Source organism: Anser anser (assembly GCF_964211835.1).
Source record: "Anser anser genome assembly, chromosome: 11".
Lineage (NCBI taxonomy): Eukaryota > Metazoa > Chordata > Aves > Anseriformes > Anatidae > Anser > Anser anser.
The window spans coordinates 10,754,393-10,781,763 of record NC_139732.1 but is presented as its reverse complement, the minus strand read 5'-3'; the positions used below and the strand labels follow the sequence as shown (position 1 = coordinate 10,781,763).

The 27,371-nt window shown below is 50.7% G+C and overlaps 1 protein-coding gene and 1 long non-coding RNA gene across 4 annotated transcripts in view; one reads left to right on the top strand and one right to left on the bottom strand.

Moving 5' to 3' along the window:
• GNAO1 (G protein subunit alpha o1) overlaps positions 1-27,371 on the bottom strand; it is a 138,660-nt gene that overhangs the window by 46,423 nt on the left and 64,866 nt on the right. For both annotated transcript variants that reach the window (XM_083851874.1, XM_083851875.1), the window contains exon 4: positions 2,688-2,848. In XM_083851874.1, the coding sequence (XP_083708000.1) occupies positions 2,688-2,848 (161 nt within the window). The remainder of the gene's footprint in view (positions 1-2,687; positions 2,849-27,371) is intronic.
• The window catches only part of LOC310905514, a 33,592-nt gene continuing 25,293 nt past the window's right edge, over positions 19,073-27,371 (top strand). For both annotated transcript variants that reach the window (XR_014589127.1, XR_014589128.1), the window contains exon 1: positions 19,073-27,262. This is a non-coding gene — a long non-coding RNA (uncharacterized lncRNA). The remainder of the gene's footprint in view (positions 27,263-27,371) is intronic.

Genomic DNA, 27,371 nt, shown 5'->3' with positions numbered 1-27,371 from the left:
TTTCCCAAGAGAGAAGAACAAAAAAAAGAAATCTGTCTCATCTTTTTTTTTTTTGCTCATGCAGAAGAAAACAACCCCGAAGCGTTGCAAGATTAAATGAGAAATATGCCTCTTTTCACTGGGTGTCCACTGGGTGTGAATAAGTGCCAAGTGAGCTCTCACTTGCATCGCCATCTGGTGCGAGGCACCAGGGCCGGGAGGTGCAGCGGGATGCCTGGAGGCCCCGGTGCCCATAGTGGCTGAACCCCCAGAGGCTCCTGAACGGGATGCGAAGGGCTTTGGTACCTTCAGCTCGGCCAGCACACAAATTGTTGTCCAGCCACAGCAGAACCAGCAGCCTGGGGCAGGAGAGGCTGGGGTTTTCTCAGCCAGTGGGTAGGAAACAGGAGTGCTCTTCTAGGGAAAGGTTTGGGTCCTCTTCTTCCCGCAACAGATTTGTGTCATTGCCACCCCCCTGAAAGGTGTTTTTTTTCTTTTTCTGGGGTCTCCGGCGGTGAGAAATGGGAAATGTGCCAAAAGCCATTTTGTCAGCTTTATGTGGCAGATCTCTGCCTTGGGTGCATCCAGGCGGGTGAACAGCAATGCACCCTGGCACCAGTTCCCTGGGAATACGGGCCTGTGTGCTCCCATTCTTCCTTCACACAGCTGAATCCATCATTTATCTGCCCTATTATAAAAGATAGAGTCGACGTTTAACCAAGTAAGAGACATAGTTTAGTGATGGGACCCAGCAGGTCAGCCTGATGGTTGGACTTGGTGATCTTGAAGGCCTTTTCCAACCTAGATGGTTCCTTGATTCGACTGATTGCAGGAGCAGTGCATCAGCCAGCAAGCCTGAATTTCTCCTCTCCTTCCATCCTTTCTCCTATTATCTCCTCTCTTTTTGCGTTGACTAGCTTGAGAATCTCAGTGCAGCACAAGAGACTTTGTTAGACACTGAAAATAACTGCACTGGGCTGCAACTACGTGTTGATATTGTGAATACCACAGCACAGAGCCTAGAAGCTGCTTGCGGTTTCAGAGCTCTTGCTGATGAATTGCCCAGCATCTGGTCATATTGGGAGGGCTACGCTTGTTATGTTCAACTGCTGTAGTGCATGGAAGGAAAATCAAAATACTTTCCTCAAGGTAATTGGCTCTAAAACAATTGAAGAATTTTCCACAAGGTTGTAATGCAATTAGAACTGGCATTTTCTATAATTTATATCTCTAATGGTATGCTTTTGCCATCAGATCCTTATTTTGTGGAAAAAAAAAACTGGCAAGAAAAGGCAGATTTTGCTGTTACCGGCAATGAAATATAGATTAAGCATAGATGTCCACCCAGTTGTGATTAAAAGTCAGCATAATGTTGGGATCATCACTCAGATGTAGTCGTTCGTGGTGTGAAATGGTTGGGTAGGATGCTGTGACACCAGCCACACATCTGCAGAGCTCCCATTTGGTTTTCAGGCGATGCCAAGCGATGTGTCATCATCGCTCGCGTTCTGCTGCAGCGCCGCAAGAGCAGAAATAATTCTGCGCTCCCGAACTGCCCTGCCAGCTTGGATGGGAGGAGCTGGTGCAGGCTGGTGACAATCAGGGCCACCGCACGGAGCAAAATCATCAGCTACCCCGGCGTTTGGGTCCGTGTTTTGATAGACATCCAGGAAAAGTCTAAGCAGAGGTGCCAGACAATCCAAGCACGCAGCAGCTCCCAAAGAGCATGAGTCAGCTGGTGAACTTGTTGACACGGGATACTGCGAAAGCCAGAAGCATGGACAGAGCATTCCTCTGTCACCACTCTGGGAAACCTCTATTTCTGTGGCTATCAAAGCAGACTGCTGGGGAATAACCGGGAAAAGGATCGCTCTGTGCTTGCTCGTTCCTCATACCTCACCACGATTTACTGACTACTGTCCAAGACACAGTACAGGGCCAGGGGGACTTTTTGCCTGACTGCAACAGCTGCTGGGACTGAAATTATGGCATGAAATGCTTTGTCTCCTTGCCTAGGTAGAGGCGAGCACGTTGCAAGAATTACCATTAGGAACAGGTCTGAACTGGAACAGGGGGAATACTCAGTGTTTCTTCAGAGCCAGAGCAGCTGTTTATGGGTAAACGTCCTGTTTTAATAATGGGATGAACCAAAGCCATGGACTCAATCACCATGAAGAAAACATCTGGCCGTGGTCCCTAATGGTATGGAGGCCATTGACGGTATTACGAGAATGCAACGCTGCCCTAAATGCAAATACTTCCCCTACCCATGGTTGTTCTCCAGCTGCCGATCAGCACAGTGGATGACTATCAGAAAAACAAAACCAAGAGCTATACTGCTATACAAAGCAGGGCACCACACCCTTCTGTTATCTATCAGACAAATGAAGAAGCCATCGGCCACGTACACGGGTTGGTCTGTCTCAGTTGGTTTGTAGAAACCTACCTCGAACAGTTTGGAAGCAGTTTGAGCACCTGGCCTCAGGGTCCTGGACCCCAGACTGGCCAGAGGGGGACATGAAAGTCCTGCCTGCTCCTTCCTACCTTGCAGCAGCCTGTGACACATCACACATCCTGGTCTGTAAGCACAGCCATGATCAGATCTATTGCTGGGAGGCAACTAACACCTTTGGGGCCATTTTGGTTAAAATTTTAACAAGCCCAAACGCAGCTTCTTAACACAAAAGCATGTCAACAGGAGTACTCACTATTGGGCCGAGTCATTAAGTTGATATTCCCGGGACCTGTTGAAGCATTCCTGGATCCCGGAGTCTGCCCAGAGTCTCATCATAGCTGACAGCAGCTCTGGAGAGAAGGGCTCTGTGTCCTCCATCCGACTTACGACGTCGCAGACCATCTTGGCATCAGCCTGCAAAGGAAAGGAACGAGAGGTCACACGGATGCTGAAGGCAGAATTGGGAGCCAGAGATTTCAGAAACAGTCCATCAGACCATGAGGGTCAAGAGGCTGTGTATTCAGGATGGCGCTTCAGGATCCACACTGTATGCTCCAGCAGGAAGGGCAAAAGGAGGACGGAGCAAGATTTCCTGCTGGAGCAGGAACAGGTCCTTGTGCAGCCCACCTCATGCCAACACATTTCTATTCAGCAGACAACTGAGTTGGCACTACATATGTTCAGAGCCTCTTGGTAGCAGAAGGAAATCCAGGTATGTACAAGTATATTTTACACTGTTACTGGAGTGCTGCATGTCCTGCAATGATCCCAGTTTTACCAGGTACGTGACCTTACTGAAACAGGGACCATCTGTATCAGAAAGGACAGCAGAAAGGCTCCAGGAACAGTGCTTTTCAGATGCTAGTTTATTGCCTTTTTTTGAATTCCTGTTCTTTCCTACGAGTCTGTCTCTGCTACGGGGGCTAACTGATGTTAACACATAACACCTTGGCTGTCTGCACTGCTTTGTGACTCAGATGGAGAGGAATCTCCTGTGGTTAAGGAGTATGGCAGGGAGGGCAGGGCCAGCTGGTGATTTTCGGATGGAATCTTTTTTTGGTGAGAAGAATCTGATTCACTGGAACAGCAACTTTTCCTGCAGGATATTGCTCTGACACAGCTCGGGTCTGGAAGATGTCTCAGATTTAGGATGGGAACGTCTAGACAGACTTGGAACAGCTGAGTGCAGCCCTCCTGTAATGGCCCACAGGGGCTGATGCTTCCCTCGTTTGTGAAGCAGGACACCTGTATTTGTGGCCACCTCTGCTCGCGTTGCAGTAAGGAGCCCTCCCGCACCCCCCACATGCTCCTGGAACCCCAGGGGTGTTGGCTAATCCGCAGAGGTTTTCTTTCATAGCTTTGTTAATTGAAAAAATTGGAGAAGTCTCACATTTCTGCCAGCTGACACAAAACCAATTATTATTACTATAATTAATTGGCAAAGAGGAGCTCTTATCCCGCATTTGTGCTTACAGCAAGCTAGTGAAGACGACCTCCTTGTTTCATTACCTTTACCCATGTCCCATTTGTATATCCCTATTTCCATCCCCGTACATCCCCATCCCTATTTCCCATTGGGCTGGATCTCTTTGGGCAGCTGTAGGGTTCACAAGGGTATTGGGACAGTGTCACCTCCCCAGCCCGCTGGGGAATCAGATCCCTGGGGTCCACGCTTCCAAAACGTGACACTGGGATGTCCCCAACCCCAGGAGCTCTGGTGCTGGAAGATCCTGTGCTCCTGTGTTTCTGCTGTATGAAGAGGAGATGGAAAACAAACCCAGCTGCCCTAGGGACTGTTTCTTCGGTCACTGCAGTGCTTAGACGTGGAGGAGCACTGGTGCTGAGGAGCACCACGACAACCTAGTTGCATGGGTGGGAAAGACAAAGAGTACGACACAGACTGCACGGCCAGGATCAAAACCCTTCTGCAGCCTCTGTTTAATGAAACTGATGAAAAATCACAGGGCACCGACCTGCTAGCACTGGAGACAGAAGCTGCTGGAGATTTCAATGCCGAAAGAGCTTCAAGTCCCCAGAACATCAGGTCCTTAGGGGCTGAAGATGTCTCAGTACTGTATGGAGACATCATCCCATAAAACTTAATGGGGTGGAGTCTCTATGCTTTGAAGACTTTATGAACATAAAGTCTTTTTCAGAGAATACTTAACTTCATTTTTTAGTGCCCAGAAATCCTTCTAGCCCTCCGAACAGACTGCTCATTTTCGAGAAATAGTATTGGTGACTCACACCTCAAAGCCAAGGCAAACGAAGAACCTTGAAGAGTTCAGTTAATTTCAAAAGCTTGTTTTCTGCCCCGGAGGGCTTCGTGAGCTCAGTGAATATTCATAAATCATTGGTATGGCTTTCCTGCCCTGCTGCAGCTGTAATTCTTCTCCTTCCACAGGTTCTAAATAACAGAAGACCTGCTAAAGGCCAGCGGGCTCGGGGCTGCCATCCAGCCCACGGACACGCTGCTGACTTCAGATGGGACCGTGTGCTTAGCAAGCTGCCCAAACTGTGCTGCAGTGAGATGCTTTCGTTTAGGGAGGTAGGAATTCTTTCATATGTTACCTTGAATAAGGTAGGGAGGATTCATAGGCGTAAGTCTCAGATCTGCTCATCTCTGATGGCAAAGAGCATCTGAAGCTGGGCAGGGCCTCGGTGCCTCTGGCCTTTGTGCATTTAACCGGGGGTTGCTTTCTGCAGGGTATCAGAGGGAATGTCACGGTTGTCATATTTTCTGTGCTGGAAAACAGCTGCCTCACCTTTCCTGCTACTGGGACATGCAGCAATCCCCTGTGATGTGAGACCCAGTGCAAGTGGGTTTGAGCAGAAGACACCGAGGAGCTGCGATGGCAGAATGGGAGCGCGCAGGGACAAGCATCTCAGGCCACAGGTATCACGTCTGCTCGGGCCAGCCGTGGGGCTCAGCTCGCAGGGCAGGGCATTATTTTGATTGATGCCAGCAGAGAGAAGCTGCAGCAGCTCTGCAGTTCCCAGGAGTCTCTTTTGGGGACTGTGAGGCTCTCTGCAGGAGCTGCAGCTGGAGCAGGGCCCCGGCAGACAGGAAGGCTCCTTGCTCCTACTGAACGGGAGCAGCTCTGTCCCAGACTGGGTTTTATTTTGCCCAGCGAACCATTCGACTCTCGATTTTGTACACCCAGCAAAAGCAGGGGAAACGAGCAGTTTTAAAAATACTCCTCCCCCCTACCAAGGATAAAGCCCCTCTGTCAAGGAGCATGGGGCCATCCATGAGTCCATGCATTTGTTAGATGCTTTAACGAGCAATTAAGGATCCAGGAAGAGAAGATCCCCCTTTCTCTTCTCACTCTCCAGGCTGCATCTCAAGCTGGGAATGACATTAAAATCTGCAGCCCCCTCTGGGCCCAGCAGGTAGGTTTTTAAATACTGCCTGATTGACTTTTCTCCTCCCGCCTCCCCCGGGTCTGGCGCTCCCTCTTTTCCCGAGGTGAGAGGCGCTGAGCCTCCTGCCACGCTTTGCGTCTGTACTGAAGCGAGCAATTAAATAAAGCAAAACAAACCAGACCAACCGTCCCCCCCTCCCGCCCCGCCTCGCAGCTCCCATCCGACGGGGATTTAGTTAATGAATATCACGGTGGTATTTCAGCTACCTCAGGAGCTAAAAATAAGCAGCAGCCTGCCCCTGGGACCGCTGGAAGGAGGCACAAAATGGTGCAGTGCTTCCTCCTCCATCCCTGCCCCTGCACGTCCCCAGAGAGTCCCCTCTGTGCTCTCGGGGCGGATGCCTGGACTGGCAACACGAGCAGCGTTCGCCATCTCGTCTCTGGGGCGATGCTGCGAAGGGTGCCGTGATTTCCAGGCTGATGGGCATGCCTCCAAAGAGGTCTCATCCGCTCGCTTGTGTCTTGGGAGGCTAGGACAGCTCGCTGCCTCCTTAGCTGGGTGTCATGGCGAGGGCTGGGGTGATTTAATGCGGAGCTGATGGGTTTTTGGGTTTGTGCCGGTCTCCTTCAGGCTGGTTCTTATCTGGGAGGAGTGTGACCCCGTGCATCCTGCAGCTACATCAAGTGGCTGGCGTTTTTCACTGCGGGTCAGACCCTGACCTCAAGCTGATTGTCTTTGGGTTATTCATTACCGAGAGCAGGATTTGTTCAGCTCTGTGTCACTCCCGAGTGCTGAATGTGTCCACCTACAGCATGAAAATCAGAGCTGGCTGGCTGGGCGTTGGCTGGGAGAAAGAGCCGAGCTCCCAAACCGTGGGACCGTAAATTACACGCTCGGTCTCTAACGATCAAGCTAAAAGACCAAATAGCCCGTTGTTAAAAAGCAAACCTACACTCCAGTGGGCGACTGGGGAGGGTTCCGTCCGGCCAGGAGAAAGTAGGGTTACAAGACAGTGAAGTCCACAGACAGACGTGAAGAAGCAGCTTGGTAACTTTCTGGGAAGTCACCGAGTCTTTTCTTTTCACCCTGCGTTATGCATCTATCTTTGCATCAGACATGCAGTATAAATCCAGTTCACACGGGGAGCTGTTTTCTCACTAACCTGGACATAACTACAGTTATTTAATTGTCTCCCATATGTCATTGTCACCAAGCACACAGGGGATGTTCAGCAAGCAAACTTACGACTTCGCTTGCAGCAGCCACATATCCCAATTAATTTGTTACCTCGCTGGAAGGAAGAGGGGCTCCCCATAGCAGACAGACATTACCGGCAGTCATGTTTGTCTGTGCAAGCTATTATTTTTCATCATGCAGATATAAATCACTCCTAATTATTTGTTCCTCACCCAGCTACGATCTGGGCCTGCAAATGTCAGCAGAGCTGCTCATGCCCTCGCCACCACAGAGTTGCATTGAAGTGGGGCTCCAAGGTCCCCATCTCTCTGATCATCCCAGGGTAAATCTCGGCTGCGACCCTTTGAAGCTGTCTGGACATAAATTAGGGGACGCTTTTTCCCATTAAGCAATAGTATTCTGGATGGAGAGACTTTAGGGGAAAGGGAGAGACTTTTAGGAGAGACTTTTAGAGACTTATGTGAAGCTATGTGGTACAAATCTGCTAAACCTTATACAGCTGCACTGACTTACGCTCACAGGAGAGCTGACCCCACTGTGTCATATTCTATGGTGCTTTCCTTTGGAGAACTAAATCTCAGTAAATATCATTTTTTGCTGTTATTTACTCTGATTAATCAGACATGTCACTCAGCCTATCTCAAAGGTTAACACTGGGGCAATTTCCTCTGGTGGCGTGTTGTACTCAAAGCTGCATCTCAGCATTTCAGAAAATCCATGCAGTGCAAGAAAAAGAGAAGCATTAAATCTTACCGGTAGTGCAAGAAAAATCAGAGATGTGGTGCTTGTTATCAGCAAGCCAGTCTTGTATAACCCAGCACAACTGAAAATAGGAGTTGCTGTGCCAAGCCAGGAACCTGGGTGAAATCAAACTGATTTCTTCACAGCATCCAGCATCTGCAAAGGATGTCCCTGGAGGGGGGACTTTTTTTTGGGGACCAGATCCTGGCCTCAAGGCACAGCTGTATGCATCTCTGCCACTTCAGGGAGAGAAACGAGGACCTGTAACTCGGGGGCAGAATGTGGCTCATAAACCAAAAACCACCTCCTTAGACAGCAGCTCAGAAATCTGGACCGTGTTTCACAGCTGAAGTGTGGCTGCATCACAGCAAAAGCTGGTTATTTTCACACTATTTGCAGCCTGAATGAATTCTGGAAACAAAGCAAAGCTTGGGAATACGCGTCTTCCAGAGTCAGTCAGGGCCCGGGTCCAAGTCCATAGGAGTTTCTGTAGACACCGAATAAACAGTCACACATATGACTCTCCCCCTCACTCACCCTCTCTCTCACACATCTGTGTTTCAGCGCTGACCTCCGAATCTGTGGAAATCTGTCTGGCACGAAGCCGCTGCTGTGCGCCGCGGCAGCGATCACCTTCCCCTCTCCTCCTTCAGACACCCACCCACCTCCACGGTTAACCCAGGCCTCCCACCTCTGCCTGGCATTTGGCTTGCTGGGCACGCAATCTGACAGGCCCTGGAAGGCCCTGAGCTGTGATAAAAACCTCTTCGGTGGCTTCAAGCCTAACCCTTCAGGGCACACGTCGAGGTGGGCCCCAAAAGCGCATCCCCCCTGCCCGGGCCTGGCCGCACTCTCCTCAGAAAGGCCCTGACGCGGTGTCTGCGGCCTGCAGTGCCTGCGATGGTTTTGCACTGAGGCAAGGCCCATGGTGCTCTCTAACAACCTGCAGGCAGCAAAGCCAAGCCTGCCAAATTAAGTTAGTGATGGCTGGCTTTCCACAACGTCACGCCAGCCCGTCTTCCACCCTGCCTGTGTAGAAGAGCTCACGGAAAGGTTGGGCGACTCGGGTGCGGTGCCAGAGGGCTGCTGTCTGTCTGCTCGTAGGCAATTTTGTACAGAGAACAGCCCGACAGCCCCAGTGACGTGCACGGCTCTCTTCCCGAGGTTGTGCTGTCTGGCTAGCGATTAGCAAAGCCCTGGTTTTCATATCCTTCTGGAGCCAGGATGGGCCCTTCACCTCGGACTGCCTTGGCCAAACAACGTGTGTGTGTCTGGTGTTTGGTCTAGGATCTCCCTTCCTCCCGAAACGCCGTTACTGCTGTGGTTTCTGCCTGCTGCTTCCTGTTTGGGGAGACACCGAGCAGGGCTGATAGCGGAGGTTATTATGGCTCCAAAGCAGCTTTGTCTTTGGTACTACTGTGGTTCCTAGCCATTCTGTGTGATACCGCAGCTGGCCAAATAAAACTGGCAAGCCCTTAGGTGGTACAAGCCTCGTTCCCCCCTCCCTGTTTGCTTGGCCCTACTGACCCTGCCTGGCAATCCTGGGACCTGATGAAGGTGAAATTTTGGCTGACGGAGGTGAAATTTTTGCACGGACTGGATGAAGCCCTTGGGCTGCCTGTTGGCCACCTCCATTGGAAGAGCTCCTGCAGCCCTATATCCTGTAGGAAATAGTGCTTCCCTCACCAGAGGAGTGGGAAAGTCCCGACACCCAACAACACAGACCTCAGCAAGGCAAGTCATCTGCCAAATTCACCTTGTTCAGGAAATCGTGGGGCCCTCCCCTGTTCTTGAGAAGCTCTGAGCTCCTGGGCTGGGTGAGGCAAACACAGTGGAGAGAGGATCTGGTTTTCCATGCAAGGATGGGAAAGCCAGGAAGCATGTGTGAAATGGGCTCAAAATAGGTCCTGAACCACTAGCTGCAATGAAAGGTAAGGAAATGACACCCAGTCTGTCCCGGTCACAATAATTCAACAAAGCAGCTGGCCGTGTGGAGCACCTGGCATAGGTTTTACTGCCACGCTACGCGGGGCTATCTTGGCACACGAGTGAGATGGACAAAGCCGCAGCACTTGTTTCCACGCCACTCAGAACCAATTTCCTTTTTCTGTCGCAGGAAACCTTCTCCTTCATATTATATATTCATATCCCCTGCAAGGGAGCAGGTGGAGGCACTAATAGGGGAAAAAGTGGCACCATGTCAGCATCCCTCTGAGGACAGCACACTTTGGTGGGTCCTCAGACCTACAGGCACTGAGCAAAGGGCCTGGGTAAGGGACCTGCGAGCCCAAACTTTATCCCTCGCTCACAGAAAGGGCTGTCGGTATCTTCAGGCACACACAGCGCTGCCCACCAGGGAGAGGATGAGCGAGGGAGGCGCAGATGGGGGACATTAGCCGCATGGCTTCATGCTCTGCAGGGAAGTGCTCTGACGCGGCGGTGAGGAGGGGACTGGGAGCATGGAAAGCCGAGAGAGCAAAATCCTTGCGGTGCATTGCTCTCGCTGCTCTGCCCTTCTCCTCTCTCTAAAATCTTCTCTGCTGGGTGAAAATCCATAAAATTAAACAGCAGTGGAGTGCTTATGTTGCAGTAAACGGCAGGGGAACGTCTGATATCCCACAGTGGGAGAGCAGCTGGGGAAACTGCATCGGCTCCTGCGATGTGAAAAATAAATGACTGTCCTGCAGTCCCTGCGAAGCGAGGGGCTGAACACGGGCTGGGTGGGAGGGATTGGGACTCCGGGAACACACTGGGGCCCCAGGGAGCCTCTGTTGGGTTCAGGAATTAACCATGGCTTCAGCCTGCAAGTTTTCCTCTCTTAGGATGTCTTAAAGATTTTCCACATCAGCATCGCTCCCGCTTAAGGGTGGCAGGGCAGGGGGGGACACCGACTCTGTCCTGAGAGCTCTCCTAGCCACAAAGGGGAAGGGGCATTGTCCTTTCAGCAGAATGGGAAAATAGCCCCGGCGGTGGGAGCATTCCCAGTACAAAGCAGAATTTTTTAACATCTCTGGCTAAATGCCGCTCATGTATGATGATTTATAGGGCAGCGTCCTCCTGCTGGGAAGCCGTGCAGTGCGGGAACCCAGTAATTAGTCTAATGTTCAGGGCTCGATGCTGAACGGTGGGTGCTAATATCCACTCCACAATTAATCCAGATTTATCAGTGTATCGTACGATGAAGGACCGAGTCTGTAGGTTGCAGTTTCCTGAAGGAACTGCCGGTGTTTCCATCAGAAAGAGCCTTGTTTCATTTTATGGTCCTATTTTACTTGGTGATCTGTATTAAAGATGCATACTTAGAGGGCAAGGTGGACAGAAAAAATCCACACACACCAATAATCCTACCAAATTTCAGCTCTCTGTGGCATCTTGGTTGCCTCTTTTCTTCTCTATAAGCCATATGTTCTCTTGGGATATCTGGTTAGGGATTTCTTCCTGCTCTCCACTGAAATAGCTACGGCAGGGGGTCGGTGAGGTGTCCACAGCCCACGCTGTCTGCCTGACAGGGTGTCCCAAAATTATTTCTTACATTGATGGTGGGAGACCAGGTATCACGGATGCCAAATAATAACGGATTTTCCACTTGGTAGCAGAACTTAAAATTAGATGATGTGAAAAATCAGCTTGGATCAAACGCTTTCCTCTGCCTTCCTCTGTAAATCCCCAAACCTCTGAAAATTTCACTTCACACCCAGTTAAAGCACTTTCCTTAAGCCCCACCAATATACTTCATCTTGGTTTGAGTTTTTCAGGGCGTGGGACGTTATTGTTTGAAATGCGGGCCAATTTTCAAGCAAAAAAAATCTGTTTCCAAATGAAAAGTTGGAAAAAATCACCAAAACAAATCACTCTGGCCTTTCAGGAATGAAAATTTCTTTTCTTCCTTTTGAAAAATTCTCCAGATTTTCAAAGAACCTCATCTTGGCCATGATTACCTCTAGATTTTGACCACATTTAACAAGTTTTTTTGTTTTCTTTTAGACTGTTTTTCAGTAAATCACCACTCATCAAATATTTCTGTCCAGTTCTAGCAATAAGCACACCAGGACCCTGCTTATCAGGAATCCTTTGTTCGCCGCTTATTTACAGTTTTAATTTGGATTCGACCCACAATTTTCTGTCTTTCCATCTGGTATTCCTTCATCAAATGCCTCACAAGATGATCACTGCTGAGTGCAGATGAAAGGGTTTTACTCGTGTTCGACTTGAGCTTTACACGAGCAAAACGGGGTTCGTAAAGTCTGACATCTACACGCCCCAGGAAATTGTGCCAGAAACAGCTTCCAAAATTCAGTGAGGCTGCACATACCCCAGGGAAACGTTTGAAAACGCTGTTCTTAAAGCTTTTGGGATGTCTGCAAGCCCCCAGAGTAAATCCCAGTGAAGCAAGCCCTTCGTCCTCAGCCTCTGGAGAAGAGCAAGAGCGTGCGGACCTAGGGTAAAATGGAAGCACAGAGTGGCAGGATTAATGTTGTAGCCAAGGGTTTTTCCAGTTCCAGAGGAAGGAAAATGCTCTGAGGAGGATTTATGGTCAGGATGCACGTACACGTGGCGAGAGACAGGATGGTACTGGGGTTTTATAGCTGTCCTGGCAATCAGCTGAACATTAACTAACAGGGCATCACGTACGGCAGCGAGGGCACTTGGGGAACTGAGTCACTTCTGCAAACTTGCCTCAGCTTCCTTTGTTTGTTTAAAGAAGTACTTTGGGAAGAGGGCCCCCAGAAAAACGGCAGTGCTTTGCTTTACACAGCTTTCCCTATCAAGCACGATTATTTTCTGGGGAGCCGCTATAAAAAGATAAGATGGAAAATCTGCTCTTCTTTGTGTGCAAACCTGCAGTTGCTCCAAGATGTTCCCTGGCAGCGGCTCCCGATGCAGCCAGCGAAGACAGCTGCCCCAGTAACGCACACACCTACTGCCTTCGACTATGCTGGTTTGATCCTCTTTTCTTTTTCTTTTTTTTTTCAGTCACCAGCTGCACACAAGCAGCGATGGAGCCACACAGAGATCCCGGAGGCCTCTGTGCTCACGTTAACGTGGCGCAGGGCACGGGCTGAAATGAGATGAGATGCCGTCTGCCGGTCAGCAAGGTTTCCCCCATGCCTTATCATTACTACCGCCTTCATTTAGCTTCCCGTCCTCTTAATTTCCAGCTGCCCATGAAGCCTCCTCTGCAGGGAGGACCGGGATGTCTAAGAAATGGGGAAGGAGGAGCATTTGGATGTGGTCCCGGTGGGAGAGGAAGAGGGATCTGATGGGGTCTGTAGACTGAGGACACGGGTGGAGAAGTGGCTGTTGGAGGTGTCTGCGACTGCCTAGAAGGAGCCCCAGAGTTTATGGGGGATGAAAGACAAATTTGGAGCTAGATCTCTCCTGTGCTGCTGTATCTCCAGCAAAATCAAGACACCAGTGCCTGCAAGAGGCTCGGAGGAGCTCTTCCTTTGATCAGCAGGGCTTACAGAGACTCACCCTCAGCAAGTTTCTGCTTAGCAGAGCCAAGTCCGCACTCACAGATTTGCTTATATATCGTTACGCGTTGCTGCAGAGAAACGCTGTCCTATATTTTCCTTACAGTAGCAGCAAGAAAGTTCCTCAAGCCTTTGGCAGGGCACAGATGGGAGAAGGGGAGATAGGGCAGGAGGGAAACCTGGTGGCCTGGGGCCACCTCTGGTCACCTCTGTCTTGTCTCTGCCCGCGGCTGGGCGCAGGGCTCAGGCTTTGTTTCCTGCCAGGCTGAGAAATGAAACAGAAAGGCCACTTCTGGGGAGCCAGGTGTGAGTGTTTCCACTCCAGGGGAATCTGTGCTCAGGGCTATTAGCAAGAACTTTTATTTTCAGAGAGGGTGGATAAATGGGACTTCAGGTGCAGCATCGGATGACAGGTTAGTCCATAAAATAAGATGCCAGCAGAGAAATATCTTTATAACGGCTTAACGAGGATAGGCAGAAATAGGCTGGGGGCCCAGAACAAATCTTTGATGCTGTTGTGTTTATTTATTATTTATTCTTCTGGCACAAATATAGCATCAAAGAATGTCAAAACCAAAAGGCCCGTAACCTGCCGTAGCTGGATTAGTCCTACATCTCCGTGACCCTAGTGTCACGTAGTATTGGCAAGGCTGCCCAGCAGCAACGGGATAAAAGAGCCCTTGGTCCAGTGAGGATGCACCAGAAAGGACAGGAAAATCTGGGAGCATCTTGCCAGCCTGGGCACCTGTGAGTCTCAGCAATGATGGAAAAAAGGCATGAAACAGTAAAAGTGCTCATCTGTGCATATCCCTCTGTGATACATGTGGGGAATCCCCCTAAAGCACGGCGCTGCCCTTTGCAGAGCATCTCAGGCTCCGCAGGGAGGCTCGTGGTGGTGGCACCAGTGCCTGCAGCCAGGAGGGGAAATCGCTGCAAAGCCCCAAGCCCTGCCATCAGACCCCTGTGCAGCTGCAGCCGGGTAGCGCTCAGCTCCACAGCATCCTATTTCTGTGCTCTCCTCCTTCCCCTCCGCTGCTTCCCCCGCTCTTTGCGAGAGCCACCCCGGCTCCGCCAGGCATCCAGCTGCTGCAGCTGGGAGCCCCCTCGCGTCCCACAGAGCAGAGGATGGTGCTGGCATGAGGAGCAAGGCCTAGATACTGATTTAAAAAAAAAATAAATATATATATATATACATATATTCATTTTTTTCTGCAATACTTTTGCTGGCTTGGAAATATTTCAGCTACCAGCAGGGGATTAGGGAGCTTCTTTTAATCAGCTTTTGTTTCTTTTTTCTTTTATATACACCTTTGCAGAGGGGAGAGTAGCAGCCTACAAGGAAGCGTTCGCCCTGTGGGGGCCAAGGAACGGCACAAGTCCCGTCCCTTCCCCAGGGACCCCCCAGCAGCCCCGCACCTCTCCCATGGCCACGCTCAGGGCAGGAGGAGCGGCACCGCTCCGAGCTGGGGGGCTCCTCGTGCTGCTCCCCAGCTCGCCCCGTGGCACAGGGCAGGAAAACTCAGAGTCGGGCTTGGAAAGCTGGCTCTGCCGCCATCGCTGGCCTCCAGCAACGCCCCTGCACGCGCAGCGCTCCCCGGAGATGCGATTCTGGCAGGCGAGCTGCGCCGCAGGACATATCCCCAGCGGGGCGAGCGATGCCGGCAAGCCGCTCGCCTTCCCTCCGCCTCCTGTGGCTACTTTCTGCGCTGGCTACGAGCCCGCTGCATCTTTGTGTGGTTAATAAAAATAACCTACAAGTAGTCGGGAGCAGACAGAGCGATCCCAGAGACTCCAGCCATCGAAGGGGCTTTGTTTCCAAGGCGACATCTTGTCTCCTAGCTGCAAAAGGCCACGGGAATGAAGGCAGCCTATGGAAAATGAATAGCTCGATGACAACAACAACAAAAATCTGCTGGGGAGCGTATCAGGAAGGGAGGGGAGAGAAGGGTGTCCTTAGGGGGGGCAGGAAAGAGCCAAGAGTGGCTGCACAGAGCAGGGAAATGGACAGGGTGCGATTTATCCCCCGAGAAGCACAGTCCTGCCCCCATTGAAATGCACAGCGCCGCTTCCATCGCCTTAATGGGAGCAGGGGAGCTTGCACAAATCAGCTATTCTTTTCTTTCCCCTTTTTTAAGCTACAGTGTTTGAAGATCCGAGCTAGTTAAAAATAATCCATTGTCCGAGGCAGAGCCTTCCCGGGTCCCGGGAGCTCTGCGGCATTGATGGGAACCACGCCGGGTCCCTGCTGCCTCCTGGCCCCGCGCCGCGGGGCAGCGGGACGGGACATGCCGCGGGACATCCCTCACAACCTTCCCATTACAAAAGAAACCCGTTTCCCCCCCATTTTTGAGGCTTCCAGAGCTGTACAGCATGTTACCCTGAATATCCACATGAACCCGAGCTGCAGAATTAACCCGGTTTGGTTGTGCTAAGGCTGAAGGTGGGCTGTGCCCCCCGGCCCACCAGTGACACCCATGGCCCTGTCCCACAGCACCCTGCCCGGATGAAGAAAGGCTGCGGTGCCATTTAATGTGCTCCTCACCCTTAGGTGAGTGGCTGCAGTGGTAAATGCCCCTGGGATTGTTTATGGGATTTATATCAGACTGGGAGAGCAGAGACCTTGCCTGCAGATGCCTTGCTCTTGCTTTCCCTCCCTCCCGTCTCATGGGAACGCCTAAAAGCTTGGGGTGGTGAACGCCAAGCCAGCTGCTGGATCTTTGGGTCAGGCTCTGAGGAGGAGAAGAAGGAGGAGGTGGAGAAGGAGGAGGAGAAAGAAGTGTGAGCTTTTCCCCAGGCTGGAGCCAGCCTCGGGTCGGCACAGGACAAGGCGGCCCTGGGAGCGTGGGCTCTCCCCAACCCATCAGCACGAGCAGGACGGGACATCTCCTCCTGCCTCTGCTTTCCTGCACCCCCTCTGTCAAGAGCAAACATGCTCTCCCTCTCCTTTTCCTCAGAGGCTCTTTTGGATGATGAACGACTTGCCCATTGATGTCCTGCCTGACGCTGAGACATTTTATTTAACGGATGTCTTTCCTTTGTACCTTCTCTCAATCAATACCATGTGAGTGAACGGTTTGTGAGGGGAGAGCCGCTGGCTCAGCCTGACATGGGAAATGCCCCCCCCGCGGTTTTTTTTTGCACCCTCTACTGTGGGCAGAGCATATCTGCACGGATGGATGACTGCTATTTATTATTCATCGTCGTATGCTATGCAGAGCTCTATCTGAGCAAGTTTTGAGACTGAGCAGGTTTGCTTCTCACTCCATCTCCTTGGAATGGTTTTATTTCAGCTTAATGCCAGGGAATTCCTCCCAAACTGCCCCAGCAGAGAGCAAGCCTGGACAACTGAGAGCTCCTGGGGCTTGGGGCTGGACCGGTAGGGACAAGACTTGGTTTTAAGAATCACAAAAAGCATCCCTATGAGTAGCCCTGAAAAGCTGTAGCAAACAACAAAACGTTGGGGTTATGGTGGCTTCTCCTTGCCAGACAAGGCTTGCTGTGGTTCGGGAGACAGCGATCTTCCCCCGGACACAGCTTACGATGCCCTGGGCTGGTGTCTTTGATGTCAGATCCGCCTTCGGATGACATCAAAACCAGTACAGCAATTTTACCCTCTTTCCCACTGCTTTCTCCTTACAAGTACCAGCTGAGTGCAGTGCCCAGTTGATACAGTGCCCAGTTGATAATCTGCCTTAAACTCCTCTGAGGCGTTCCTGGACCCTGTTCCACAGCTGTAACTTCCATCATTACGTGCCTGAACTTCATTCCTATAGGAAACAATTCCTACAGACCAAATCTAGTTTTCACTTGCAAATACTCCAGGACCACTCTTGAAGCTCACAGCCACACTTAAACACGCTGTCTGCTTCTTTGTTGGCACCACCCTCTGTACAACTAGCTCTCAAAATAGCTCATAATATTAATACATGGGCTGGGATTTTCTAAAGCACTTGCTATTGACCTAACCTGATCCACACTGAGCTCAACTGTAGACTGTTATCAACGGGGCAAAATGAACACTCCTGAAAATCCCATTGCTTAGGCATAATAGAGAAAATAGGCTTTTCAGGATGAATTTTTACTGGCTTGTTAAAAATTCTCATCTAGATTTCTCTTAAAATGTAGCAGCTCGGATCTTTCATAGTATCTGCACAGACAGGCTTGCCATTATGTCTGAATGCGTAAGTGGTGGTCAGAGCTGCTGGTACAGCCGGCTGGGTGACCAGCTCCTGCTGTTTGCTGGCTGATTTCTCACCTTGTTTAACTTCAAGAGCCCTCAAGCAGGTGACAATACAGCTGTTACCCTTGGTCCTAATACAATCAGGAGCCAAGCACCCGTTGGACAGCCTGGAGTGCACCAGTCCCTTCCAGAAAACCTGCACAATTTTCTGTGCCACCCTTGTGCTTCCTCTGGCTTAGCTTGCTTGCTCGCTCTTGACAGACAGACGCACAGCTTGGTGTCCAGACCCACGGCACAGAGACACACAATGCGCGCTCAGATCCCCTCTGCAGATACAAATTGTCAAGTTTTTCAACCTCCCTTTCAGTTGCTATCTTCAGGTCAAGCTGGAAACGCGTTTCCAGTACGTGTTTGCCGACCAGAATAAAGCTCTCCATAGCTCTTCGCTGCTTCTTGTGAGCCACCGTGTTTAGTAATGTTGTGGTTTAACCCGGCTGGCAGCTAAACACCACACAGCCGTTCGCTCACCCTCCCCCCTCCCTCTCTGGGATGGGGGGAGAGAAACGGGAAAGTGAAGCCTGTGAGTTGAGATAAAGACGGTTTATTAAGACAGGAAAATAATAATAACAATAATAATAATAATAGTGATAATGGTAATAGTATTAACAATAATAATGTGTAAGAAAACAAGTGATGCACAATGCAATTGCTCACCACCCGCTGACCGATGCCCAGCCTATTCCCGAGCAGCCGGCCCCCCCACCCCGGCCAGCCACCCCTATATATTGTTTAGCATGACGTCAGATGGTATGGAATACCCCTTTGGCCAGTTTGGGTCAGCTGTCCTGGGTCTGTCCCCTCCCAGCTCCTGCTGCACCCCCAGCCTGCTCGCTGGCAGGACAGAGCGAGAAGCCGAAAAGTCCTTGGCCTGGTGTAAACACTGCTCTGCAACAATTAAAACATCAGCATGTTATCAGCGCTCTTCTCATCCTAATCCAAAACATAGCACCCTACCAGCTACTATGAGCTACTTAACTCTGTCCTAACTGGAACCAGGACAGATATGCCCCACGTTGGGCGCCAAAAAGACTGTTGTGGTTTAACCCGGCTGGCAGCTAAACACCACACAGCCGTTCGCTCACCCTCCCCCCTCCCTCTCTGGGATGGGGGGAGAGAAACGGGAAAGTGAAGCCTGTGAGTTGAGATAAAGACGGTTTATTAAGACAGGAAAATAATAATAACAATAATAATAATAATAGTGATAATGGTAATAGTATTAACAATAATAATGTGTAAGAAAACAAGTGATGCACAATGCAATTGCTCACCACCCGCTGACCGATGCCCAGCCTATTCCCGAGCAGCCGGCCCCCCCACCCCGGCCAGCCACCCCTATATATTGTTTAGCATGACGTCAGATGGTATGGAATACCCCTTTGGCCAGTTTGGGTCAGCTGTCCTGGGTCTGTCCCCTCCCAGCTCCTGCTGCACCCCCAGCCTGCTCGCTGGCAGGACAGAGCGAGAAGCCGAAAAGTCCTTGGCCTGGTGTAAACACTGCTCTGCAACAATTAAAACATCAGCATGTTATCAGCGCTCTTCTCATCCTAATCCAAAACATAGCACCCTACCAGCTACTATGAGCTACTTAACTCTGTCCTAACTGGAACCAGGACAAGTAATGAGGCCATTGATGGAGCAGCGGTATGTTCTTTTGTCCCTGCCAAAACCCCACTCCCTCCTATTCAGCTCAACAAGATGCAAAAAGCCTGGTGCTGCCAAGTGTCCTTTCAGCTGCCAGAGGAGAAGCAGCTAATCAAACGAATGAAAGCGCTGGGCCGAGAGCACTGGTGCCAGGCTCCGGCCCCAGCTCGCAGCCCGCTGATCCCAGGCCGGCAGCTCGGGGCTCACGGCTGGCTCCGAGAGGCTCCGGCTTTGCCCCATCCCACTGTGGGCACCGGGGATAAGCCAGGGAGAGTCATGGACTCACCAGCCCCATCCCTGCCTGGGTTATCCCACATCGGGAACACTGGTGTGATGATCTCTGAGGCACACCACGCCTGCGTTCGCTAGTCCTTTTAACAAAATCCTTTTCTGCAGTGCCAGCTTCCTATCTCTCCCTGCGCCCCCTCCCCGCCCTTATTTCCCACATCGGAGAGAAAAGCCTCACACTGTGCCTTTCACGTCCCTCGGGCAGCACGTTTCAAGTCATCTTTTTCGCCTCCGTTTTATGCTGTGCCTGGTCAGAGAGGAGTGGAGGCTCGCTGCTGGCCTTCGGCATAAATATTTCAGGCACCGTATGGGTCGTTTTCCTTAGCGCTGCCGGGTCAGAGGCCCGCTGCTACCTGATGAGCAGCTGGTGTAAACCAGCATCGCTGCACCGCCTCTGCTGCTGCCAGGCACTGATTTACACCAGATGAGGATGGGGTTTGTTTTCGGCTGCATCCCGATCTACTTCTCCAGGACATTCTTCCATCTCTTCATTTTTAGCACTGGCATTAAGTATTTAGAGCATAAAATGACTAATTTGCCTCTCTGCAGCCGCTACATTTTGAGGCCGTTTGGGAATTGCTGAAGTTATTTGCCACCTACAGCCCAGTGAGTTTATTAAAGAGATCTTACGTTTCCGTGGCCCTTCGTATCCCAAATAACTTTGCACAAACCGCTTATTTACCACGGAGCCATCACCGTGCAAACGGCTGGGCCGCGGCCGCCGGCGGTATTAAGGGCAGGGGCTGTGGATATCCAGGCAGGGCCTCGACACCATGCCTAAAGGTTTAGGACAAGAAGTGAGAAGACTGCTTTGCCGAACGAACAGCACCAAGCTATCTCTTTCAGCTGGAGTCGCTCCAGTGCTTTTGGCTCTTCTAGAGCTCACAGACACCGTGCAGAATATTTAAGGAGGCAAAAAAGTAATCTGCACGCTTTGGATTTCGGCCAGGGTGCCGCTATAAATGCTTCTCCTCTCTTGCAAGGAAGTGCCGTGGGCCTTTCAAAGGTCACGGGCGCTCGACTGATGGGTTTTGTGTCTCTCACACCGACACGGTGCCCCTCGTGGCGCAGGTAGGCCGAAGCCAACGCCGAGCGCTGAGGCACCGGGCCTGTGGTGATGAGGCCTCACCGTGAGTAGAGGTGGCACGTCGGCCTTACGGCTGCTCTTTGCCCAGCACAACAAAATCCACCTGACAGCTCTGTGGGTAGGGGTAACAAACTTCTGTGTAACCCAGCTTAACCCAGCTTCCCTCCGGGCCTGCGATTCCAGGTGCCGGTCCCTCCAAGTCCCAGCACCCTTCTCTGCCTGACTCCTCAGGCCGACAACACATGCCTTTATTTGCACTGGGTTTGTGGCATTTCCTGGCCCTTGCTGCACCTCAGCACGTTTTTTCCTCCTTTTTCTCTCTTTATTTTTATAAGAAGCTGCACAGAAACCCCTCTGACACCAGGGGCCTGTCAAACAACCAGCTGCAAAAAACCCACGCTCTCCCATAACCAAGAAACTCCCCCTGCCAGCCTGCCAGGCCAGCCTGATGGACTCGTGATTTAATAAGCTCTTCCATTTTCATGTTAACTGTCCTCATCCCCCAAAAGGGTAATGAACACTGGCAGGATTTTTCTGTGTTCGTAAATATTTCCCTGCTGCTGCGTGCAGGCTGTTTTTGCCTTTCTGCGTAGCGGATGAAGATGGCTGCTCTGCCAGCTCGCCATGTAAATTTAATAGCATTCCGAAACCTCTGGCCTACATAAACGCGAACGTATTTCATCCAAGAGGAACCTGTTAGCGGAGGAGCGGCGTTGCTAAATCATTCAGAAGGTTATTGTTTGAAGTACGCACAGTCAACAGCGTCTCGGTTATTACAGCTCCAAAAAGTGGAGGGAGGTGGAGGAAGGAACGAGTGGGGATCATGGAAACCTCTCTAAATGAAGGAGCTTATGTGCCGAGATCAACGAGGTCTAAACGGGGCATTGCCAACCGGCAGGTCTGGCCCCGTGAGGATGGGCCAGCTGCAAGCAGCTCTACAAATTATTCACTGGCAATTGCTTTCTTGCCGCTGCCCTGACTTATTTACACTCCAAAAGATTTCTGAAGTGTGTTTATTTAAGAAAGATGAATCCGGAGGCTCTGGAAGGGGAGCGGAGCCTTCCGAAGAAATCCAGCCCCAGCACGGTACCTCTCGTTTCGCTCATTAACCCCTCCACGCGAGGAAGAGCCAGGGAGCGCACTAAGTGCTCATGCATTATGCATTAGCGCACCTCCTCACGAAATGCCGACTTGATGGAGGCTGGAGGTTAAGAGAGGCATTTCTGAGCCGTTCTCTGCTCCTCGGTGTCACGCTGGGAGATGGAGTGAGGTTGTGGGGGTGGGGAAAATCAGGGGGACGACAGCTCCTGCACCCAGACGCTGACTGCCCGAGTGCGGATGGGAAGAGCTGCACGGTGCCTGACGGACGTGTGCTCCCCTGACGTCCATTCAAGCACAGCACGTTAACAGCTCTTAGCAAATTCAAGCATTTCAGCCCTCATTTAGTAAATTCCCCACTTTCCCCAAGAAGTTCTGTGTCATCAGTACATGAAAGCTCCCAAATCCTCATCTTCGATGCTGTTAAGTAATGGGCTGTAATTCTAGGAACTGTGGGGACTTCAGAGAAGGCACCGGGTCCAAAAAGAGACTTGCACAGACACTTCAATTCCTTACCAAGCTTGTAAAGCAGTGGCTGGCAGAGCCCTGAGTTTCTAAGCTGTTTTCAGTCATTTAATTGGTGATGCAACTGTGTATATCTGCATCTCTGTCCTTTTACTCTTTACTGATTCATCCGTTCCCCAAGCAAATGTTGAAAATGAATTTGCTTTTTTTTACACCTGCAAATTGCAGAAGCAAATGAACTGCCTGCGCAAGTGCTGTATTTTAAGATGCCAACCCCATCTCTGGGAGGGCATAATTAGGCAGATGTTTATCTGCCCCTAACGAGTTGGGCTCACACAGCAGCGAGCTGTAAGGGCTAAACCTGCCTACCCTGTGGAAGTATCCTTCAGTAACCCCACCTGCATTTCAGAGCCTCCCACAAGGGACATCATTGTCCTGGCTCTGAAGCAATGCATCGAAGGCTGACTTAGCCACCTGTGGCTCGCTTCTGCCCTCATCCACGCTAGCTTAATGCAGGGGTGGAATCAGCAGGGGCCTCAGCTGAGGAAGAAAAGCACTACAGATGACATATAGGTACGTGATCTGTACGGACTAGAAGCACTACAGATGACACATAGGTATGTGATCTCTCTGGATGTCCAGTGACGAAAAGCTGCCTTGTTTGCAAACTCAGAGGACAGCCCTACTTAGTTATACACGGTTTGTCCGATGCAAGAAACATTTGGTGCTCTGCCTGCTCCTGGAGCAGCCCGGGGACGGCAATGCCACCTGGCTTGGCTTTTGACCAAGCTCCAGGTAAGCCATTGTCTTCTTGTTGCTTTGCTCCTGCCCGTGATGCTGCTCGGCCCCTTGGGACACCAAAGGGTTAGGGCCCATCTTGTTTCCACCTAAGTTCAGCTGCATGTGTAATTAATGGGGGTGCTTAGTCCCAGCAGCTCTGCAGCTCTTGTACAGGCACCTTAGACTCCACCTGGCCTTCCCAAGCTCTGGAACTAGAGCAGCACGTACTCACTTTTATGAGGAGTGAAATGTGTCTCCCACTGCCCAGCACTCCGAGTTTTGACTTTTGGCAACAGGCTTTCAGATTCCGATAATTCTCATGCGTCGCAAGGTGGCAAAGCTCTTAAAAACACAATTTAATTTTGGTCTCATTGCTGATCAGCCCAGTGGGAATTCTGACTTAATCAAACTTTAATGTTTTCCTTGTAAATTTCAGAAAAAGTCAGTAATTGGTCTGGTAATTGAATTTTCAGATCATGTATCAAAGGAATAATGTCATGCATGGGATAAGCAGCAGTCTGCCTCTGGAAGCCCAAACATCTGAAATGGAAAATTCTGCAGAATTTAGATAAAGATGTGAGTATACTGCTGTAGAGCTAAGAATAGACCGTATTATTTATATCGTCAAAGGAAGCGGTTGAAATCACAGAGATCTTCAGAGAGTAAAGATGCTCAGACAGTTATGCACAGGAATCGTGTTCATGGAGCTGAAGTGGAAAGCTACTGACGTCCCAGCACAGGCACGCCGGTCCCAGCAGGCCCAACAGACCAGGCTGCATTTCACGCCACAGAGAAATGTCAGCCTTCTCCCTCCTGCAAGACGCACTCAGGGTATCTTCCAAGTACCCAAGCAGACGGGAGTAACTCGCCTTCTGCAGAGATATCTTGTGCTCCATCGGCTGCGCCTCCACCGTGCCCGAGTCCCAAAGCGCTGCATTTGCCCTGTGTCTCTGACAGAGAGCTTTGTTGCAGAGACTCGTTAGCGTTTTCCCATTGGGTTGTTCTCCAGGTCTAGGCCTTTTCAGAAGTTGCCTTCTGACTAGATCAAAAAATGAAGCAGCTAGTGGGAAAAATTCTAAGCATCCTTTTAATTAAAAATATAATAAAAAGAGGCCTCATAGCCATAACACATGACCGTGTTTCTCTGAAGTTCACATACTTCAAGAACTGTGCCCCTCTCTCCTGGGACTATGACAGCAACACTCAGCTTTTCCTGTCCTTCAGATGCTTGCAAGCTCAGAAGCCTTTCCACAAGTACAATAAATGCCCGCTTTTAATCCTTGCTTAATTTTTCCCTTTTCTCCTCAGCACGTTTCTTGTTTCTTCACTGATGTTTTCTGCCTTCCCCTCTTGTTCTCCATCTTTCCAGTCGAAGCTGAGCATCTCCAACCCTGAAGAATATTTGGATGGTGAGGGTCCTTCTTCTTCTCTCTGAGTCTGCAACTCCAGTGGCCCTAGTGAAATTGCTCCTGTTTACACTGGCATGCAGCAGAGGAGAAGGAGAGACCAGAAATCTGCTCATCTGCTCCTCTGTTTCCCCTGTGACACCTCTCTTCCACCAAGGCAAGGCAAAAAGGCACTGGAGCAGGTTGCCCAGAGAGGATGGGGATGCCCCATCCCTGGAGGTGTTCAAGGCCAGGCTGGATGGGGCCTTGGCCACCCTGATCTAGTGGGTGGCATCCCTGCCTATGACACGGGGGTTGAAACTGGGTGGTCTTTAAGGTCCCTCCCAACCCGAGCCATTCAATAAAAATAAAAAATATAATTACAATAAAAAAGGCTAGGCGAGGTGAAGGCTGAGCATGCCCTGCCCACCTGCAGGACTGGGAGACAGATGCTTGGTAAGAAGCAGGCATGCAGCCCTCTGAGATCCTCGGGTGCCAGATGAAGGTACCCACCTTCCTGTGGGAGAGATGCTCATGCTAATTCAGCCTTCTTTCACCTTTTTTTTTTTTGACACTAGATGTCTATTCAGCTTTGCCAATCCTGTGTCCATCAGAGCCAACGGGATGCTTGAGTTTCTCCTCTGTGGCGTGACAAGTAGAAGTTACATCGGTTTTTGCAAAACGAATGCGTCACCAGATTTTGGCAGGTGGTTCTCTCCCTGTCTCATTTAGACAGTATCAAATTCTGTCACTTAAGCAGTATCAAATGTTTTCATTACAGTAATGACAAAATATTCTCCTTTAATTTCTTCCTTTCACTTTAATTTTCCTCTCACCTCCACTCATCAGCTAGTATTGCTCTTTGCCGTGCAGCAAAAAGGAAGACATGCAAAGCGTTCTGCTCAGCTTTTCACTGTCAAAAATTCCCGCAGACTCAATTTCTCTGAAAATTGGGGGATTTTGAGAAAGCTGCATTTTTAGAAAGAAAATTACTTCCAGGGAAATAAATAAAATTGGCCAGAGCACACGTGCTGGCATTAGCTCAGCTCCTTCCATCTTGGGGAAGGGGAGTAGTTCTTCAATTCACTCATATGAATGCGCAGGGGGAAAAAAAAAAGGCTCTGATTTGTTTTGATGATTAAACCCTCCAAAAATATCAGTTTCCTGCCCATCATTCAGAGCATGTTCATGTCAGATGGCAACAAGAGGGAAAGTTTATCCTTGAAACCGGCTACCTCCAGCTGCAAGGGCCGCTTGCCACCTCTGGGCTTGGTGGTCATTCCCACCCTGAGCGCAAAAGCTACGGCAAGGTGGAAGGGTTGGTCATATTTGTGGACACATTCGTCTTCAGATCCATAAATGCCTTTGTTTCCTGTAGGTAGCTGTTTGTTTTTAGCTCCTTCTGTTAAGAACAGCAGAAATTATGTGCGAATGATCCACGAGGTGGCTTTTGCCTGACAGCATGCATGGAAGCAGCAACAAGGATCTCAGGTACTCTCACCCGGATGGTCGAGATCCAAGTGCAGCACTTGTGCGGTGTTGCTGTGGGGACAAGAAGCAACCCCTGGCTTCATCCTTTAGCGTTGTGATGGCGATGTCTCCTAGCACGTCACTGGGAAGGAACCAGGTCCTGCTTCCCTCACCTGGGGACCAGAGCAGTGCCTGGACACGAGACTGAAGGCAGCCACCCACTGTGGGGGGGACAGAAGTCAGTCTTTCACCCTCTCACATGCACGCACACACTTTCAAGGCCAGGCAGGTCTAACGCTTCTAAATTTTTAAACCAATTGTCCAGATGTTCCTGTCACTTCCCTGGTACTTGGCAAGGTTTCATGTCACTGGAGCAGCTCCTGCCCTGCACTGTGCGGGTGGACCAAGTCCTCTGAAACCATTTTGTTTTGCACAACAGTTCTCCTGAAGGCAGCATGAGTGACTCCTTTTTGAGTAAAACTCTAGAAAATTACTCCCCCCCATACTGCAGCTTCAGAAAGGTCAAAGCATCAGCATCAGCAGCGGATCTTTCTCAATGGGTCCAAGCTAGACAATTGTCTGCAGTTCCTAAGAGGCTCAGCCAACGAGAGAAAGGACACAACAAGATGCTTTTAGTGCATTTCAGGCGTGGGACAGGCGAAATGAAAGGACCCCGGTGGGCTCACAGTCCTCCTCGAAGGAGAAGAGCGGAGGCTCGGGGCTGGAGAGCCCCCCACTCCCTGTCAGTGCCAGGCTCTGTGGGGAGGGCAGGGGTGGTCACATCGATCTGAGCACTGCGTGGGGGGACAGTGAGCGTGGCGTCCCCTGCTGCTCAGGAGTGCTGACAGAAACCCAGCCTAAGAGGAAGCTCCAAAAGAGATGAGAAAGCTACTGACATGTGGGTGGTTCGGAGGTGATGACGAAGAAGCAGCGGAGGGAATGGGGGCTCCCGGTGGCACCTAACTTTCTGGAGCGAGATGTGAAACATCACACCCCGGGCAGCACCAGGGATGTAGCTGTGCCCTGAGCCAGCTCTTCCCCCATGCAATTCCCACAGCAATTTTCTTTTCCAAGAAAATGTCAGGGGAATAGGCTGCGATAGCCTAAGTTGTTGCCGTTCCTCTGGCACTGCTGTGGGGCCTGATAGCTATAAACTCTCCAAGTTACTGCGCAGTGCACATCCCGGGGAGTGCTACTGGGTGCATCCCCCCGTGGCACGCCTGCCCCAGGGCCAAAAGCTTGTGCAAAGACACACCTTGCACAAAAACAGCGCCAGGTCCACCTTCCAGCACCTTTAAGGCTTACTAGGAGGAATAGTGTGGTTTTGCAATGGAAAAAGCAGGAGAACAAGGGTTAACCAAACAGATGTCTGCTGTAGCAGCACTGACAGGGCAGCAGAAGCAAGCTGGACAGCGAGGGTGGGATTTAGGAATTATATCTCTGAGCATCGTCGGGCTCCCGAGCAGAAACAGCTGCAGCTAGTTTCTGCTGAAAGATGCTGTCAGATATTTGGGGCCCAGCCTTACCAGGGAGCTCTTCTTCAGGTGATTACACAGCCAGTACTACTCATCTGCTAATGATCTTCTGCTAATGTTGGTGAGCAGAGCCACATAAACGGAGGCACCGGTGCACCCGAAGGGCTTTTGCACTGGGGAGTGGGGAGGGCAGGATGTGGGAGAGCTGAGCGAATGCAGGGGAATGCTTT